Genomic DNA, 18,218 nt, shown 5'->3' on the forward strand with positions numbered 1-18,218 from the left:
CATCGCATCTTCTGACATGGCTGTCTGTGGCTTCTTTTCTTCTCCTTTCCTTCTTTGTCTTTTTTTTTGTCCGCTGTCTGCTCCGGTCCAGTCCGCAGAACTCACAGTCGCCATCCGCGTGCTGGGGCAGAGTCAGGAAGTGGTCGGGCCCAAGTGACTGAGGCTGGTCTTTGCTGGCGAGATTCCATTTGTCGGCGTGGGCAACTGGAATGCGGCCAAGAATGGCGCTTCAAAATGGCTTCCATGGCCACCTTGTCACCATCACCAGTCTCCGTCGCCAATCCCAACTTCTGTTCCCTCGCGCTTCTTAGACATTTCCCCACCCGCCAGGTGCTCGCAGTGCCGACAGCTTTAAGCTGGCAGCTGGCAGCGCCGCTTCGTCATTTGTGCAGATGCCAGTCGCTTATCCCAGTCTGACTTCCCGAGTTCCAGTCCCAGCCAGTGCCAGCCAACTGAACATGCGTCTCTCCCTTCGTGTTTGGTCCAAAACACCAGCCGCCACTTGCTCAAAGAAAACATTGCATTCCAGGTCGATTCCACGTCGCTTGACACCACCCATCAATCATCCTACGCTTCAGCTCGTGGCCCAGAAAGTGGCACATTCTTCATCTCCCATCTCGAGTCTCGAGGGCTGTTTCGTCTAACTGGGTCTAATTGCCTTTTCTTGCTCCTCCCAACCCGAGCTGACGGCTCTCGTCTTTTGTACTTGCCCGATTTCTCCTTCTTTCTTTCCCTTTCTTCCTTGCTGTCGTGTGAGCGCCACCGACAATTCTCCTTCGCCGTTGTCGCACTTGACCTTGGCTCCTCTGCGTCCGACTTTCCACCGCATTTGCCTTTCGATAAACTTAAACCTGGGGGCCTGTATCACGGAAGAAAATCAACAAGGGAAAAAAAATCACCAGACAGCCAGAAACACGACGGCGGCGAAACTGAAATAGCTAACCCTCGAATATTATGTGCTAATTCCTACGACACCACCACCAACACCACCATGGCGGATGCGATGGTTGCCAAGGTTCGCTCGCCTCTGGCCGAGACGACGAACCGAATGAACTCTCCATTCCCTGCCTCGGAACAGCAGACGAGCAAGCCGTCGCGTTACGTCCGGTCTGACGTGGCTCATCTCCAGCTCAACCAACATCCCGCGCCGCACTCGAGACCAGGAAGCCGACAAGCTATGGCTCCGCCAAACATGACCCTCAGCACCCAAATGTCCGGTGTAATACATCATCCGTATCCGCAACCTGTAGAGGATGATAAGCGAATGTCCCAGGCTTCGTATGCGTCAACCTCGAGTAGCCGAAGCAAGAAGAACTACAAGACTCACATCGGGCCTTGGCAACTGGGACGAACGCTGGGCAAGGGCTCCTCGGCTCGCGTACGCCTCTGCCGACACAACATCACCAACCAGCTTGCTGCCGTCAAGATTGTAAACCGAACCATGGCCTACTTGGTCCAAGACAGCTCCATGGCCGCCCTAAGCAAGTGGGACAGCAGCCTTCCTGACCAAATCAACGGGGAAATGCGCGTTCCCATGGCCATTGAGCGTGAAGTGGCAATTCTTAAACTTATCGAACACCCGAATATCATGAAATTGTACGACATATGGGAGAACCGCTCTGAAATGTTAGCATTCACATACCTTTGTAATTCCCTCCTTGTCTCATCTACTGACGTTGAGCCAGATATCTCATTCTCGAGTACATCGATCAAGGCGATCTATTTACCTTCATCAACTCCAGGGGACGACTCCCTGAGGAACTTTCCATCTACTTCTTCCGGCAGATGATGAGCGCCATCTCTTACTGTCACTCCTTCAACGTGTGTCACCGCGACTTGAAGCCTGAGAACATTCTCATCACTGCAGACTTGCAAATCAAGATTGCGGATTTTGGCATGGCGGCGCTACACCAGACCGCCACACATCAGCTTGCTACAGCCTGCGGCAGCCCCCATTACGCTGCTCCAGAACTTCTGAAGAACAGGCAGTATCGCGGGGACCGCGCTGATATTTGGAGCATGGGCGTCATCCTCTATGCAATGCTGTCTGCCACTTTGCCATTCGATGACCCTGATTTGCGCGTCATGATGGCCAAAACAAAGAAGGGACAATATGAGATGCCCAAGGGTCTCAGTCCCGAGGCTGAGGATCTGATACGGCGAATGCTCCAGGTAAACCCTGACCGCCGAATTGCGATGAAGGACATCTGGAGGCACCCCTTGGTCCAGAAATACAAGTCTCTCGACGATTTCGGAGACAACACCGCCCAGTTGCCCGACACCCGAAAAGGGTTCCAGTATGCGCCCGTAGCCAGAGGCGACATTGACCCCCAGCTCCTCCGACAACTTCGATCCATGTGGCACATGTTCAGTGAGCATGATCTAGTCTTCAATCTTACATCCAAAGAGTAAGTGATCGGTGGCATCAACAGCAAATCCCGCTCTCATGTGCGTGCATGACTAACGGAATAATAATCCAGGCCAAATGACCAGAAAGCCTTTTATTGGTTGCTTTATAACTATCGGAACAAGCAGCTGGAGGACTTCAAACCAGAATTGGCCCACTCCATGAGTGACTACCATCATCTAAAGCCAGCCATTTGGAAGAGGCGTGTCTCGACCTGTCAATTCGAGAAACCCAGAGCAAATGGACACGGACGTTCTATTTCGCGCTTCACAGTCATCTCCAATGCCCCCGATACAGGAAGTGATGGCTATGATCCATACCGCAGCAATCGCGTACTGCAAAATCGCGATTCGCAAGTCACCCATGCAAAGATCACCGTGCACCGTGATGGCGAGATTGCAACAACTACTGCAACCGGACAAGCTAATAAAATGCGCAACGGCGCCAACGCGCGTCGCATGCGGGCAAACTCGACAAGAGCATCGCTTACAAGCCGACCACAATCGTCCCGTGGATCACTTGCGTCATTGCGAAGTAGTCGACAGGGAACTCCCAAGATACGAGTGCCTAGTCTCCGCCGTAAACGAGGTGTAGACTTCTCTCATATCCGCAAGGGATCAGATTCTGCTGGGACTCGTTCGCGGCTTGCCAACGGCAAGACAGGTTCTGACATCGTTGCTGGTAATGGGACACCTCATCGAGTACCAGCACCGGCGGGTCGATTTCCTAGTCCAGATTTGACCAAGACAGCTGATGGAACATATCCCAAGGCCCTGGGCGGTCCTATCAACCAATATTCCAAGAAGAACGGTGCTTCTATGATTTTCCGCGAAGAGTTGCGCAAATTCAGTAACACCTGTGCTAAGGACTGCGATGAAGCATTCAAGACCTCTATAATCGTTTACGACTCCGAGTGCGACTCGTCGACCACTGAGGGTGACCGTGCACACCGGGAATCCAACCCATTCTCAGTATCCCTCGACAGCCCTGCGACGACTATCTCCCCGGCGACTGATTCATCCCACGACTCGTGGCATAGCCGTCCTTTACCTCCGTTGCCCAAGATTACCAGCACGCAGAATAAAACCGCAGTCTCAAACAAGTCTGATGTGCGTTCAACTTCTCCGGACAAAGATGTTGCCAAAAGTGGAGACAGGAAAGACGTCAGTAAAGGTTCTGCTCTGCCAAGACAGGTTGACCGCCGAGCAGTCTCAGCGCCGGCTTACAGTCAGGCACATAGAAAGCTTTCTACACTGCCTTCGATAAATGAAAATGCTGGACTACACGGCGATGGAGCCCGTATTGTGTCCGCTCCACCCCAGAGCCCCATGAGACGGGCAAATGCCAAGAACCGTAGTATGGATTATCTCAGCAAGGTTGAACGTACAATTCGGGTTGTCAACTCACCCACGCATGGAGGCCCGCCCAGATTGCCGAAGCCAGTCGACACCCAGACGGCGAAAAGAGACGGGTGTTCTCGGCATCCCCTTCATCAGCAGATCTCGTACGATGATGTGGAATGCGACGATCACATTTACGATGTGGAATCCGCCCCGAAGAAAAAGAAATCGTCTTGGTTCAAGCGAGTCTCCAAAGCAGATTCCAGCGCGAGTTCTAGTGACAGCGGGGCACGCCGGGCAAGTGGTTCGACGGACTCCAAGCAAAATCGGTCCTACGAGGAGTGCAATGAGCAAAATAAAAAGAGAAACTTTTCGTTCCCATCATTTTGGAAGGGCAACAAGGATAAGGACACTGGCATGACTATCGAAGGTACTGATGAAGTCGGCTTGATTTTGATAGGGCCCTATGAAGACTAACAAATGTATAGGACTGGAGGACGTGGCTGAGAAGCAGCAAGCGACTGGCCAGGCAGTCAGACGAAGGCAACGGTCCGGTGTGATTCCATCAAACTCGGGTGACGCGCCATATATTGAAGTCAAGCAGAATTGGCTTACGCGCCTTTTCCGTGTCAAGCCAGCCACTAGGTACCTTTGCATGACCTTGACCCGTCAGCGAGCTCGCCAGGAGGTTGTGTTTTTGTTGCGCGACTGGCAGCGTTACGGCATCAGGGATATCCACCTTGATAAGCAGCGCAACGTTATCCTTGCGAGGCTTGGAGCTAAGAACTGTAGGCTCTCAACTATTTGACAACTTATTGAGGAGCCAAAACTGATTGAAGTGAGTAGACTTGAACTTGAGGGAAGTTGAATTTGCCGTGGAGATTATGAAGGTGATTGAGCACGGAAAGAAACAGCCACTTTGCCTGATACGATTCACACAAGAACGCGGCGCGGCAAGCACGTTGCACCGCATTTTTCACACGATGAAGGTTATGTTCGAGAGCCGACACCTGTTGGTCACTGATAAAACCAAGAGGAAGATGATGATCAACACATTCAACTCTCGTAAGCCGAAGCAAAATAAGCAACCTTGTAAGACTAACACGACAACATAATGCTCATTGATATCAAACCTGCAACAACCAAGGAAGGGATGTTTGCCAGTGTGTGAGGAGAATGGTGACGTCGAGTTGAAAAAAAGAAAGAAGAGCAAACAGTATATGAATATGGTGACGAGGGAACGGTCTTGTTGGTATGCGGTATGGGATTTTTCCCTTCTTGGCTTGTTTGTCAGACACAAGCAGGCTCTTTTTGTTAATTTTTTAATGTCCGTTTTGGTTCCTAGGGAAGGCGTTTGGATTGCGGACTATGGGAAAGCAAAAGGATCCCGGATGGGTGTACAATGGTGGTCAGGCATATATTATGATGAGATTATTGGTTCTACGGGGAGAGATGTTGACAAGTGCGGGATTGTTTCGCACGGTTAGGCAGGGTTGGAGAAGGGACGGAGTTGATACTCTTTGTTAGCGTGTGTATTACGGAGCAGAGTGACTGGCATTGCTTCGGCTAAGGTGTATTCCTTGTTGTTTTCAGTCTGAATCAACTACTTTCAGGTACTCGGTGGATTACGGCAGCAAGTCCACGATGGATGTGAGGTGCTAGCTAGGTTACGAGTGGTCAAGTAAATTGGTGTTGGTCGAGGACATGGACTGGACGAAGCCACGGAGTAAAGGTTCGTGGCATGCACGTCACCAGATGCGGCAATATGCCAGGGAACCGAGGATAGCTTGAGCGCCGGGCATCGCAGACTGTAGACCAACGCAGACAGGGCAGCGCCGGTGCTTGATCCTGCGCTGTGTGCTACCTGTCGCGGCCAAGGCCAGGGCCGGAAAGACTCGGGCGCGCTCCGGCACAACAGGACTTGGAGCCCTCGTATCCACCTTGGCGGTGGGGCCGGAGTCGCGCGAAGCCTCGGTTTGAATCGTCCTGTCTCGGCCGTTGTCTGGCCCTTTTGGAACGTGGGCACCACCCCTCCCTTGGAGGGGGGCGGTGGATTGGTTCGCGGGGCCTCGTCGATGTGATGGTATTGGCTGGGCCGGTTCGGGATGTTGGAGGCGTGGTTCCGACAGCTGTGACGGGTGCGTCACGTCGACGGCGTGATGGCTTTATAGTTGACGATGATCTGATGAGGATGGAACTGCGAGGGCCTGGGGTTGCCAACAGATGAAGGTGATTTTTGGGACATTTGCCAGGCCGGAAAGAGCGCTGGAGAGCTGCTTCGGCGGGTGCAGGTACGTGGGTGCCGAGGCGGGAGCCTACCAGGTACTTAAGTACCTACCCAGGTAGGTAAGTAGGTTAAGAAGTACCTACGTGGTCGGTATCCGTATGCACGCACGTTTAACTGGTAGCTACCCCGCGTTGGCCCCGATGACGCCCGCCTTTGGGACAGGTACGGGCAATGGCTGAGAAGGTAGCGCGGCGCAGGAAAAGACTGGGGGTGGTACCTGCATCTGTTGGATGTGTACTTGGGCCATGTGCGTCCGATGCGGCCCCCCCACCCACATCAATCAAGTCGGCTACGTATTTCCAAGACGCGACATCGATTCATCTCTGCGTCTCGCCAAAGCCGTCGACGTTGCGTTCCCCAAGCGCTAGCAAAGGCCCTTACAAATCAGACATTTTGCCTCTGAGCCCATCCCCGTCCATCTGTTTCATTGTTGTGCCTCCATCTCCGCCCGCCCGAGCGCAGACCGATGGCTGCCGAGAGCCGCCGCATGCCCACGGTGAGAACTGCGCCCGGCATTTTGCAGCTCCAAGTTAAAGGAAAAGGCCAGGCCCGGTTCTGTCCACGACGCAATGGCGGCGGAAAGTGGACTATATAAGAACGGGCAGAGCTGTCGTACATGCCCTCTCTCTCCCCTTTTTCTCATGAGGGAATCCATTGCATAACAGCTCCCCACGACGGTGACGACTCGATTCCATTGCCGGCCTGACGTGAAGCAGACAATAAACTCGGCCGTTGGACAGCTGCAAGGGTACAACGGGGTGGGTTCCATTTCGTATCGACCGCTGCCTCCATTATACCCGTTCTAGCCGCCAGCCTAATAGGTGCTCGGGTAACGAATATGGGAACCACTAGCCCTTTGGCCGTTGACACGTGAAAGCAAGGCAGATCCGGGAGACGCCGCCTCTACGTTTCCTCGCCCGGACACGCATCGTCATCCTTTATTTTTTTTCTTCTCCAAAGTTAATGCCATCTTCCATCTCGAACCACTGCTACAGACGTTGGACCTTGGCTCTTCTTCGTTCTCGGAATAGCGTCTCTGCGGAAAGACTCATTGCCTCTCAGCATCCGCTTCGTCGGCTTCACCCGTTGCGACAACTCCGCCTCAAACCACCACAATGGCCACGACCGATGCCATCCTCCAGGGCGTCTCCGTCCACGGCAGGGTGGACGAGACTCACCGCAAGATCCTGACGCCCCAGGCCCTTGCCTTCCTTGCCCTGCTGCACCGCTCCTTCAATGCCACCCGCAAGCAGCTGCTGGAGCGCCGCAAGATCCGCCAGGCCGAGATTGACCGCGGCGTCTTGCCCGATTTCCTGCCCGAGACGAAGCACATTCGTGAGAATCCTACCTGGAAGGGAGCGCCGCCCGCTCCGGGTCTGGTCGATCGCCGTGTGGAGATCACCGGTCCTACCGACAGGAAGATGGTTGTGAATGCTTTGAATGCTGATGTATATACGTACATGGCTGATTTTGAGGGTGAGCTCTTTTCCGCTTTCTTCTTCCAGCTATCACGCCCACCTTGTCAGCTTCGTTTCGCTTCTCCTCCTCTCTTCATATAAGCATGCATGTATCGCAGAAATCCAGACTGCTACCCCTGGGGTTTGTTTGCTTCATCTCCTCCGCCGGCTTGACACACACAATTCGTGTATGCCGAGGATGTTGAACCACAGCCGAGCTTGCTGCCGAGAAGAGCGACCAGACACGACGACGACCCATGGGGCTAACAAGTACATCAATCTTCCAGACTCCAGCGCCCCTACCTGGGAGAACATGATCAATGGCCAGGTCAACCTGTACGATGCCAACCGCCGCCAGGTCGACTTCAAGCAGGGCCAGAAAGAGTACAAGCTCCGCACTGACAAGAAGCTGCCGACGCTCATTGTCCGCCCCCGAGGCTGGCACCTCGACGAGAAGCACGTCACCGTTGACGGCGAGCCCATCTCCGGCGGCCTCTTCGACTTTGGCCTGTACTTCTTCCACAATGCCGTCGAGCTGCAGCGCCGGGGCTACGGCCCCTACTTCTACCTCCCCAAGATGGAGAGCCACCTCGAGGCCCGTCTCTGGAACGACGTCTTCAACCTGGCCCAGGACCACATTGGCATGCCGCGCGGCACCATCCGCGGCACCGTCTTGATCGAGACCATTCTCGCCGCCTTTGAAATGGACGAGATCATCTACGAGCTGCGCGACCACAGCTCCGGCCTCAACTGCGGCCGCTGGGACTACATCTTTAGCACCATCAAGAAGTTCCGCCATAACCCCGACTTTGTCCTGCCCGACCGCTCCTGCGTCACCATGACGGTGCCCTTCATGGACGCCTATGTCAAGCTACTCATCCAGACCTGCCACAAGCGCGGCGTCCACGCCATGGGTGGCATGGCCGCTCAGATCCCCATCAAAGATGACAAGGACGCCAATGACCAGGCCATGGAGAACGTCCGCGCCGACAAGCTGCGTGAGGTGCGCGCCGGCCACGACGGCACCTGGGTCGCCCACCCGGCCCTCGCCTCCATTGCCACCGACGTCTTCAACAAACACATGCCCACCCCTAACCAGCTGTTTGTGCGCCGCGAGGACGTCCAGGTTGGCCAGAACGACCTCCTCAACATGAATGTCCCCGGGCGCATCACCGAGGAGGGTATCCGCAAGAACCTCAACATCGGCCTAGGATACATGGAGGCCTGGATCCGCGGCGTCGGATGCGTCCCGATCAACTACCTGATGTAAGTTTTCTTGGGTGGGACCTTTTCACAACTCCCCGACATGACAAAAAAAGACGAAAACAAAAACATCATAGCGGCACAGGCTAAAAAGAATCAAACACACACAGGGAGGACGCTGCCACGGCCGAAGTCTCCCGCTCCCAAGTATGGCAGTGGGTGAAGCACGGTGTCTCAACCGCCGAGGGCAAACGCGTCGACAAAGCCTACGCCCTCAAGCTCCTCAAGGAGCAGGCCGACCAGCTGGCTTCCAAGGCAGGAAAGGGCAACAAGTACCACCTTGCCGCCCAGTACTTCTCTGGCCAAGTCACCGGTGAAGACTATGCCGATTTCCTGACGACGTATGTTGAAGCCCTCCCCGAATACCCTAGACCCCCTTTCCCTGCAGCGATTTCCAGGTCCCGACCATCCACTACCTCGAAGAGAGCCGCCAAAAAAGGCAAGAGCGAAAAGAAGAGAAGAAAAGAACAAAGTCGTGACTCTTGCAAATTCCGCGCTGCGTGTTCTGTTGCCGTACACAGAGGGTCCATTGGAATTGAGGCTAAATCATGAAACAGGTTGCTCTACAATGAAATCACGCAAGTTGGCGCCCCCAGTCCTGCATCCAAGCTGTAATTTGCAACACGAGAGGAAGGGAAAAGGACAAGGGGGGTGTCTGTGTGAGGAATGACGTGGGCGTCCCGAGATGGGTGTGACTCGACATGATTTCAGGTGTGATGCGAGAGGGTTTTCATCTTGGCACGGGAATTGATGTATGTATTTTGGTATCCTGTTTGAGGTGAAGAGCCTTTTCTGCCTTTCTGCTTTTCTTTTTACTTTGTCAACCGTCATCGGCGTGAATACCTGCTGGCCTGACTGATTTGCATGACGTGCCTCCCGTGACCGGAGATTGGGCCCTTTGCCAGTCTTTTTTTTTCTTTTTCCTTGTTTTCAACGATAACCGTGCCATCGCAGCCGTCATGCTCGGGAGTCAGGATGCATGCAGTTGATGCTAAACGACGCCGCGTCGTCTAGGTTATGTCGCGTGCCTCGTGAGCGGCAAGTAGTGCAAAACAGAAATCGACCTACCCTGGGCCGCGAGCCCGTGCGCGCATGGCCAGGTCGACAATGGACACGCGGTGTCTGTCAAAACCTTAAGTCGGACGAGCTACCACCCTCTCACGCACGGCCTAGGTAGAACCTCGGCGCGCCAAAACCGAAGCTGTTGAATCATGACTCCCATGGGCAAAAAGTCAAAAAAATGCAGTCGAGTCCAGGCATGGCTCCCCGCATCGCATCTCGATCAGTCCACCGACGTCCGAGGGCGAGAAGATGTACGAGACGAAGGGGCTGAAACACCTGGGCTGGGCCGGCCTACTTGCGCCCTCCCTCCTCGGTCCTGCTTCCACGGCTCGATGACTCGAGCGCGATGGTTATACAATACGGCCAGGGCGCTGATCCGACCCGGGCCGATGGCTCCCCGAGATCAATCCCGAGGTGCTCGGCGTCGGTGCATTCCGACTCGTCGCAGCAGAGCAGAAAACTCGCCGTCTTGTCGGGGAGTCGTGACGCCGTGGTACCATGACCCGCGACAGACGGGGTTGCTCGAGTCGTTCGAGACTCCCGCGTTGGCCTCGGGGCAAGATGGCCCAGGTGGCCGCGAACGGAGGCGAACGGGTTGACTTTTTGGCAACTTCAACGATGCTCTGGAGTCTAGAGTCTGGAACGGGATTACCGTATGCCCACTGCTACCTACTGCTCGGGTTTTGTTTCCCCCTTCTGGTGCCTCGCCCTTCTCCTCCTCCTCCTCCTCCTCCTGTCCCCATTCATTGGTTGGCCTCGACACGTAGCCGCCGACTACTACTTCCGCCGCGCAATCGAGATGACTGTCCTGTGCAAGTGAATGAAGCACCAGAGCGCCCTTTGCACACCCTCGCAGACCCAAGAATGGAACCGCCAGACGGGCAACGGCCACGGCAATGGCAATGGCAACAGGCTCTGCGAGCTGGCGACAGCCTCCATCTGATTTCATTGAACCATGCCGCCCAGGGTGCGCCACCAACCAACCACGGCACACAGCACGCGAGACGTGTCGACCAGGCGCTATCGAGACCCTGCGTCGGCTTGCCGCACCCCCTCCCTTCTCGAGCCCGGTCGGTGGCTGCAAAAAGCGCATCCGTACTCCGTCCACGCGTACGTACGTACTGCTCGCCGTCTGTCCCGTATTGTGCCGAGTAAGGGTTGCCTCGACGGATTCCGGGGTCTCGCACTCCATACCCAGTCTTGTACCACGAGGTACTCCGTACCGGCCTGGTCCCATGTGTTGCCCGTCAACATCAACGTCGACACCAACAACAGACAACAACAAACAACCCACTCCATGCCAGGACCGACTGACAGGTCTGGTGGCTGCGGCGCCGTCGCACGCCTCGCCCGCTGGGCTGCGGCCCAGACAGTCGCCTAGCCGCCGGCTTCGAAACAACGCAGGAGACAACTCGAGTGCTAAAGAACGCCTGCAACCGACCGTTGACCGTTGGGCCTGGACCTGTGGCCAAGAAGTTAGGGGACCACGAGACCCTTCCACGCGGTAGGTGTGTACTCGGCGCCCCATAGCCCTACGCTATGTCTGACACATTCTGATGGCCTCCCCCCCCCTTCCCTTTTTGACTTTTCCCCTCCAGATCTGTGGTGCTGGGGCGTGTCCTCGCTGCTTGTCTCGCGGATGAGGCGGGACCAAAGAGGAAATCTGGCGAGAGCCACCTGGACGGCATAATTTTCCGGGTGGCATTCGTGAGGGAGATATCAAAACGCAGGGAGAGAGGGGACAGGAAATAGGACAGCCCGGCAAGATCAACACGACCGGGGGGGCAAGCAGAGATGAAATCACACAGCTGTCCGAGCAAGCACCCGTCACGGACTCACGGCAACGTCGACCAAGGCAGGGGAACGGGAATGGAGGAAACAGCACAGAAATAACAATAAAAAAAGAAAGAGAGATCGTCAAGATACTGCTCGCTGCTCCTGCCGACGGTGAATCCGGCTTAATTATGCTGCTCTCGCGGCCGTCTGCTGTTGGTCGTCGCCGTCCCTTGGCTCCCTTTCCCCCTCGCACACGCCCCCCCAACACCCCTGTTCTCGAGCCGACGTATACTAACTAGCGCGCAGTCACTAGATAGGCTGGGACGAGACAAAGTCGACGGGTAAGACGGACGACTCGCGAAGGCGGCAAGAAGTACGTAGTGGCACGTAACAAAATCAATACGTGGCCGCGGATGGGGCATTTGGAAGGCCTCGCCGTCCCTGGAGCCTTTTTTCGAAATGAAGGCGAAGGAGTTATACGAGCCAGCGTGAAATTACCCTCCCGAGGGTCATGTTTCCGGGAGCCGTGAGCCGTGGGCCGTGGGCCGCGGACGGATGGCCTCGACGGCGTTCCCGCCGCCTCCTCGTTTGAGGCTGCTGGCGATGCTCGCGGCCAAGGGCCAAGGGCCAAGGCGAGCACGACGGTGGTGGCTGAGGGAGCCGGAGATTCACTGTTACATGCGGGAGCAAGGACTGGTCGGGGTGCTTGCGGTAGTCTTGGAGACGACTGCAATACCGCACGTCTGGATGGCGTTGGCATGGCATGGCATGGCATGGCATGGCCTGATCCCCAAGAAGCTGTCCGTCCTTGGCTTGTGGCGCTTGCAGGTCCGGCATCTCGCGTGGCTCTGGCGCGTATTGCAAGCTGTCAGCCACGTCCCAGCCAGCGCAACGGCACTGCAGGCCGCTAGTCGCAGATGAAGGAATGAGATCAAAGCCGGTCTGGGCCATCCATCGTCCGGAGAGGTGTGTGTGTGTTTGCGTGTGTTTGCGTGTGCGTGCGTGCGTGTGCGGGTGGGTGTCGTGACGGATCAAATGGCCATTCACCTCGGGGAGTCGGGACTCACCAGGACCTTACATGGTTTCCCACGCGACGCCCCCTAACCAGTCTGCTGGGAAGTGGCTGTCCCGTTGCCAGACACAGGGCGAGCGCCGAAAGGGGGGGGGGGGCTAAATGCACCCTCAACTTTCAAGAGTCAAGACGAACGTCAGAAAGGACTGCGTGCGGACGACTGGTCGTGGACTCGTGGCTGGGCGACGTGGTTGGACTGTGAGGCTGTAATAAACGTCGAAGAAGGTTGTGTGCTGAGTAGAATTCAACCTTTCTTTTCCGAGGGCCGCTTGATATTGCGGCTACGAGTGAGTGGTTGATGTACATGCTAGGAATGCTATCCATACACGCATCTTGACACCGGGGCTACAAACTGATACGTAGCAGCGTCATCTCGTGCTCGAGAGGTGCAGTGCACGCGAGTCCATGACCAGGCAGACATGCTGTGCTGCGACGTCAGCGTTCAACACCACTTCTGGGCATGTCCGGAGGGAGGCCATGACCGTTTTTCCCTCTGCGTTTGGAATCTCCATTGGTCCACAAAATGTTCGCAACTGTCTCTGTCTCATGGCTACTCGGAGTCGGGACCCAGACTGTGAAAATGAGCTTCTCGATTCGATAGTACTTGGTACTCTGCATCTACCTCATCTACCATGTGCGTCATGTTACGCCCTGGCACGGACGGAACGCGTTCGGAGACCGATGAATCCTCCTAGGACTGCCCGGGGTCTCATTTCCAGCTTGAGACCGAATCCCTCCGCTCTTGTATGCATTCCCGAGTATCCCTGTTATGCGTCTCGATTGATTTTGCCCGAAAATGCTGCTTGTCAGGGTCCTGAGAAGAGTATAGTCGGTAACATACATCATACGCCGTATGCACTCTGACAATAAGTTGGTGGGTAAGTGCGTGCTTGCTTATTACGTGTTATGTATCGCGTCTCATTGGCCAGCATCCCCGTAAGAGACTTCGCTGGCACCTTGGCACTGGACAAAGATGCACCATGCAAACCATTTTCATCTTTTGTCTCTAAAAGCCAAGACGCTACTCCACGTGCTTGTCGGTCCCGCGAGTGAACCTGGGTTGTTAGTTCCAAGGCGGCGCCCGTTGTGCACGCGACATGTCTGGATGACACTGACTGTACGTGCTCCGTACGTAGCATATAATTCGGGGCTAACTCGTGGAGACATGTGCGTTGAACTTGTATGGAGCAGGATACTACTACTCCGTACCGAGCAGTGTCATCGCAAAAAGGACACCCCAGACACAACCCCATGTTTTGTCTTTTTTTTTTTTTGGCTCCTTTTTGACTTTTTTTCTTCTTCTTCTTCTTCGGGGCTGCAAAACCCTGTAGTACATTGATTAGCCATGAGCGCCAGAAGCCCCAAAGACGGGCAAATCTCAACGTGGAAGCTCTCTCATCATCACACGGGAGCTTTCCCCAAGTCGCAGCTTGATGCGGCGCCGTAGCCGGTGGAGCGCGGGCGGGGCTAAGACGAAGACGACGAAGACGAAGACGGACCAAGCTGACATGAGATGAGTTTGATACGTAGTTGATGGGGTGGGCGGTCCGTGAGGAGGGTTGGAGTTGGAGGGCCACCATCTTGCATCTTGGCTTTCTTGCCCGACGTTGCACTGCATGGCTGCCAGACTGGGGGGTATGGGGCACTGCCCTTGCTCCATAGCACGGAGCACGTAGCTCACATGCCTTTCTTTTAAAGACCTTACCTGGCGCACTTGAAGACAAACAAGCCTGGCAGGGAGGGCGTCCTGGTGGAGTCCTGGTAGAGCACGCGCACGCGCGCTAGAGATGCAAGCACAGCGCACAAGCTGGTCCCGAGGGAACGGCATGGCAGCTCGTCCTTCTCATTCGCTCCCGTTGATTGCGCCTGTTGCCTGTTCAGCGACTTGAACGATGGGGCAGAGGAGCAAACGCGGATACCACGACGGTGCCACCGCTGCGGAGTAGGAGTAGTCCGCACTCTGCTCTGCGACAAGTCCCACGACGGGTGCCATTCAGCGACCTCTGCTGAATCGTCTGTCCTACTCGCGCTAAGCTTGGCGGCAAGGATAGACCGTGTCCAAGGAAGCGCTCTTCTCTTCTTGGGCCTTGGTGAGGTTGGTTGGTCAGTTGTCCCGGACTCCATTTCAGCCGCGCATCGGGGGCGGGACTTGGTGGGCTTGCTTGCCAGCTTGGAAAAAAGGCGCGGCTGTACTGCCTACTCCGTACTGTCCCTGTCCCACTGCTCATACTTCTCCGTGCATCCTCCGGACATTCGAGGCGACTTGCGACAAGCTCTCTCCCTCACCCTTGTCTGACCACTCTGTTGGGTACCGCGGACGAAAGCCGGCGCCTTGTCGGTCCAGGCAGGGTTGCGGGGGGTTGAGGCGAGGTCAACTTGATACATTATCAACGTGCAGCAAAATACTGAACCCGGGAGCGCAGAAAGATGGAAATGAGCCTGGCATCGTGTACGGAGCGTCCAACATTGCAACAGTTGGTCTCTGCAAGCCAACGACTTGCGTGCCGAGCAGGAAAGGCTGGCTTCTACCAAGTGTCGTCCAACTCCCGCGCCTGTCGAGCCCGATGGAGGCAAGGCAGTTGACGGCGACGATGCCACTAGTACTCCGTGGTATGTTGCCTCCTCCTCCTCCTCCTCCTCCCCGGGATTAGCATACAATGGCCACCAGCGCCAGGCTGGATAGACTCACGTTAAACGTAGTGGCCACGCAGATCTAGTATGATAGGAGCTTTATCGCAGGGGTCGTTCCAAAATTGTCTGTTTGCTTTTTCTTCTGCAGACTTGTCCCAGAGCCCGGAGCAGTGGGAGGGGCACTTCAGCCGTCCAAACTCATATGGATCACAATGCGACATGACGGATCGCCAACTTTTTTGGTACGTACCAGTGCTGACCACGCTTGGAGGTACATGGTATTCTGCAATCCTTGTGCTTTGGTGACGAGTTTGCTACAAATCGGCGCGAGGTGCGAGTCCCAGGAAGGAATCGTCATGGGGGCTAAACCAACCGTCAGCGACTTGCCCAAGAAGGGAGAAAGCAAGCGCAATCCCGAAGCCTGCTGCTGCTGTTGGGGCCCTTGAGGACTGGATGTAGTTGGTAGGCTGGCGTTGACGGCGCCGTCATCATCATGAGCACCCAAGAGCGGTGGCAAGGGTGCGGTCAGATGTTCCGGCATCGACGAGTCTTTGAGTCTTGGGAGCAGCTGGATGTTGAAGGGGCACGCGCTTCGCCGTGATTGTCGGGTCTCGCTTGCCGTGGCCACCCACCCAAGTATCTACCTAGGTACGGAGTAGGCAGCTAGCTACTTGGCAGGTACCTAGTAGTTACCTTGCGTACCTCGAGGTACCACGTACTCCGTACGGAGTACCTTGGGCAGATTGCACGCGCATGCCTTGAAATTGGCGAGCGCGGTTCTCGCCTGGCCGCGCTTGCCTCGATTCGGGCTGCTGCTGCTGCTAGTGCGGTTCTGCGGTCGTGATGCACCTGCTCAAACTCGTCACTTTCCGACATGCTGGAAGTCATGGCTTGGCAGTAAGGCCAGCAGCGTAGGATCAGCATAGGGTCCGCGTAGCTGCTGCGGCATATTCCGTCAGGACGGCTAGGGGTTACGCAAAAAATTGCACTAAAGAAAAAGACAAAAAGAAAAATACTGGCACTCGCAAACACATGTTCCAACTCAAGACGCACATACGTCGCGCCTGGGTCGCGCGGTCTCAAGTCAGCACAGGGACCCAGGCGAAAGGACTGTCCGGCTGGCACAAGCACAATGGCAGATGGCCCCAAGGTTGGCGAGTGGCTCCCGTCTGTGCACTTGAGAGGTGGGCGGAGATTGAAGCCAAGCTTTGAGGTCTGCAAGATACAAGTGGGGCGGTTTTAGACTTCGAATGGCCAATGTCGAGCTTCCCAATCGGTCAACTTGTCTGCTCATCGTCTGCTCAGCCGCAGCAAGGCCGGGCCTCGAGCTGCTTCTAAGTTTTTTCCATCCAGTGTCCCCGCGCTTTCTCAACCGAGTAAGGAGTACGGGGTACATACTTAGATAGTCCTTTGAACGCGAGGTCCTTGGTTGCCCAAATGCTTTCAATCACGGCCCTGCACACTGACCGACTCGGGGCTGGGCCCTGTCACCACCAATCAATGCAACTATGAGCGTCACTGATCAGTCAAGCCCAGCGTCCCGCATCCCGACAAGCTCCAGCTCGCCAAGTCGCCAACGGCTCCCAGATGCGGAATTCGGCCTTTCCTCGAGTCTGGTGCCTCGATGCCCCAGTGTTACTCCGTACTCCGTACTGCAATTCCACATTAGAAGCGTCGCACTAACACGGAGCCACAAGGACAAGAGCTGGGTGAGTACTTGTTTACTTGGCGAGAGCTGCTCCCACTGACCGCCTGGGCACTTGAGCAGACGCATGTACCCGTGGGTACTCCGTGCCCTTCAACGTGTGACGCGGTGCCTGTTCTTCCGCTGCCCCACCGCGCGCTCTGTCCATGCTGCGCTCCTGTGCTCCTGCTCAAAATGCTGAATCTTTCTTTGCTGCTGTTTGTCAAGTACGGAGTTATTCCGTACTGTGCCGATTGCGCCTCATCTGGGCACCTAGGCTCTAGCCCTCGCTCACCGTTCTCCCTGCTCAAGTATGTTCTCGACTCGGATGCTTGAACCCTCGGACATTTAGTGCGAATTATCGAAGCGTTGCCGGTCTGGCTTGATCGACAACCGCTTGCGCCCAATGCATCATCATTGGAACCACCTGCAGCTCCATTCCTGTCCTGCACATTGCGACGACATGTTCCTGCTCCAGGTTTAACATCCAACGACGTTGCTGCCATGGTGAGCTGTCAGCTGGCCCCGGAAGCCAATTGCTTCTGGTATTGAGCACAATGACCGACTCCCTGGAGGCGTCTGTTTGCTAATTTCGCGCAGGATACCCTGGTTTATCTGGCGCTGTCGTCCCCAGCCCATCGGCAGGTCCCCCCGTTATTCGGGGACGAGCGATCTTTGTGGCTTGCTTGCCCATTATGCTGAAGCATGCCTTTGATGCAATGGCCCCCGATCGTACTTGGCGCCATCGTGGTCTGTCAGTTGCTTGGCTTTGCTCGTGGCGGCAGGTCTCCCGAAGCCCCAACACAACCGTGCAAGGGCTGGCAATTCACTTTACCGGCTGGTCGGTCAGGCTGTTTCCATAATTATCAGCGCAGTAGTCTATGCGTTTCACAAACAAGACGGAGAAGAAACAAAACAGAACAAAGAACGTCAACAAACACGTGAAAAAATTTCGGCCTTGACGCTGCGCCCCAGCAAATCTTAGCGATTCGAGAGGATAATGCCACCTCGGATCAAACGACGACGAGACCTCGATACTACTTGGATATTTCCTGACGAACCATATGACCGTCTCCACCTGACCGAGTTCCCCAAATGGCCGGCTTAATAGTTCGCTAATAAGCATCAGTTTTTTTTTTCACCCCCTCCAGTATCTTTTGAGTTTACGCCACCAAGGACCGTTCAGACCTGCACACATCAATAATCAATACAACAATGACACTGCTACAGTGTGTAGTA

At 55.5% G+C, this 18,218-nt stretch overlaps 3 protein-coding genes across 3 annotated transcripts; 2 read left to right on the top strand and 1 right to left on the bottom strand.

Annotated features, from left to right (window-relative positions):
• Positions 1-991: 991 nt before the first annotated feature.
• Positions 992-4,555, top strand: MAM_03275 (Serine/threonine-protein kinase domain protein; the record flags this gene model as incomplete). The annotated part of the gene is made up of 4 exons (XM_040822074.1): positions 992-1,626; positions 1,686-2,408; positions 2,481-4,177; positions 4,236-4,555. 4 exons carry the CDS (start codon positions 992-994, stop codon positions 4,553-4,555), a joined length of 3,375 nt encoding a protein of 1,124 aa, XP_040679879.1.
• Positions 4,556-7,149: 2,594 nt separating this feature from the next.
• On the top strand, positions 7,150-9,369 carry MAM_03276 (Malate synthase, glyoxysomal; the record flags this gene model as incomplete). The annotated part of the gene is made up of 4 exons (XM_040822075.1): positions 7,150-7,510; positions 7,779-8,757; positions 8,865-9,095; positions 9,312-9,369. 4 exons carry the CDS (start codon positions 7,150-7,152, stop codon positions 9,367-9,369), a joined length of 1,629 nt encoding a protein of 542 aa, XP_040679880.1.
• Positions 9,370-15,377: 6,008 nt separating this feature from the next.
• On the bottom strand, positions 15,378-15,836 carry MAM_03277 (uncharacterized protein; the record flags this gene model as incomplete). Its single annotated transcript, XM_040822076.1, has 2 exons — positions 15,378-15,437; positions 15,546-15,836. The coding sequence occupies 2 exons, from the start codon at positions 15,834-15,836 to the stop codon at positions 15,378-15,380; spliced, it is 351 nt and encodes a 116-aa protein (XP_040679881.1).
• Positions 15,837-18,218: the final 2,382 nt, after the last annotated feature.

Source organism: Metarhizium album, assembly GCF_000804445.1.
Source record: "Metarhizium album ARSEF 1941 chromosome Unknown scaffold_6, whole genome shotgun sequence".
Taxonomy (NCBI): domain Eukaryota; kingdom Fungi; phylum Ascomycota; class Sordariomycetes; order Hypocreales; family Clavicipitaceae; genus Metarhizium; species Metarhizium album.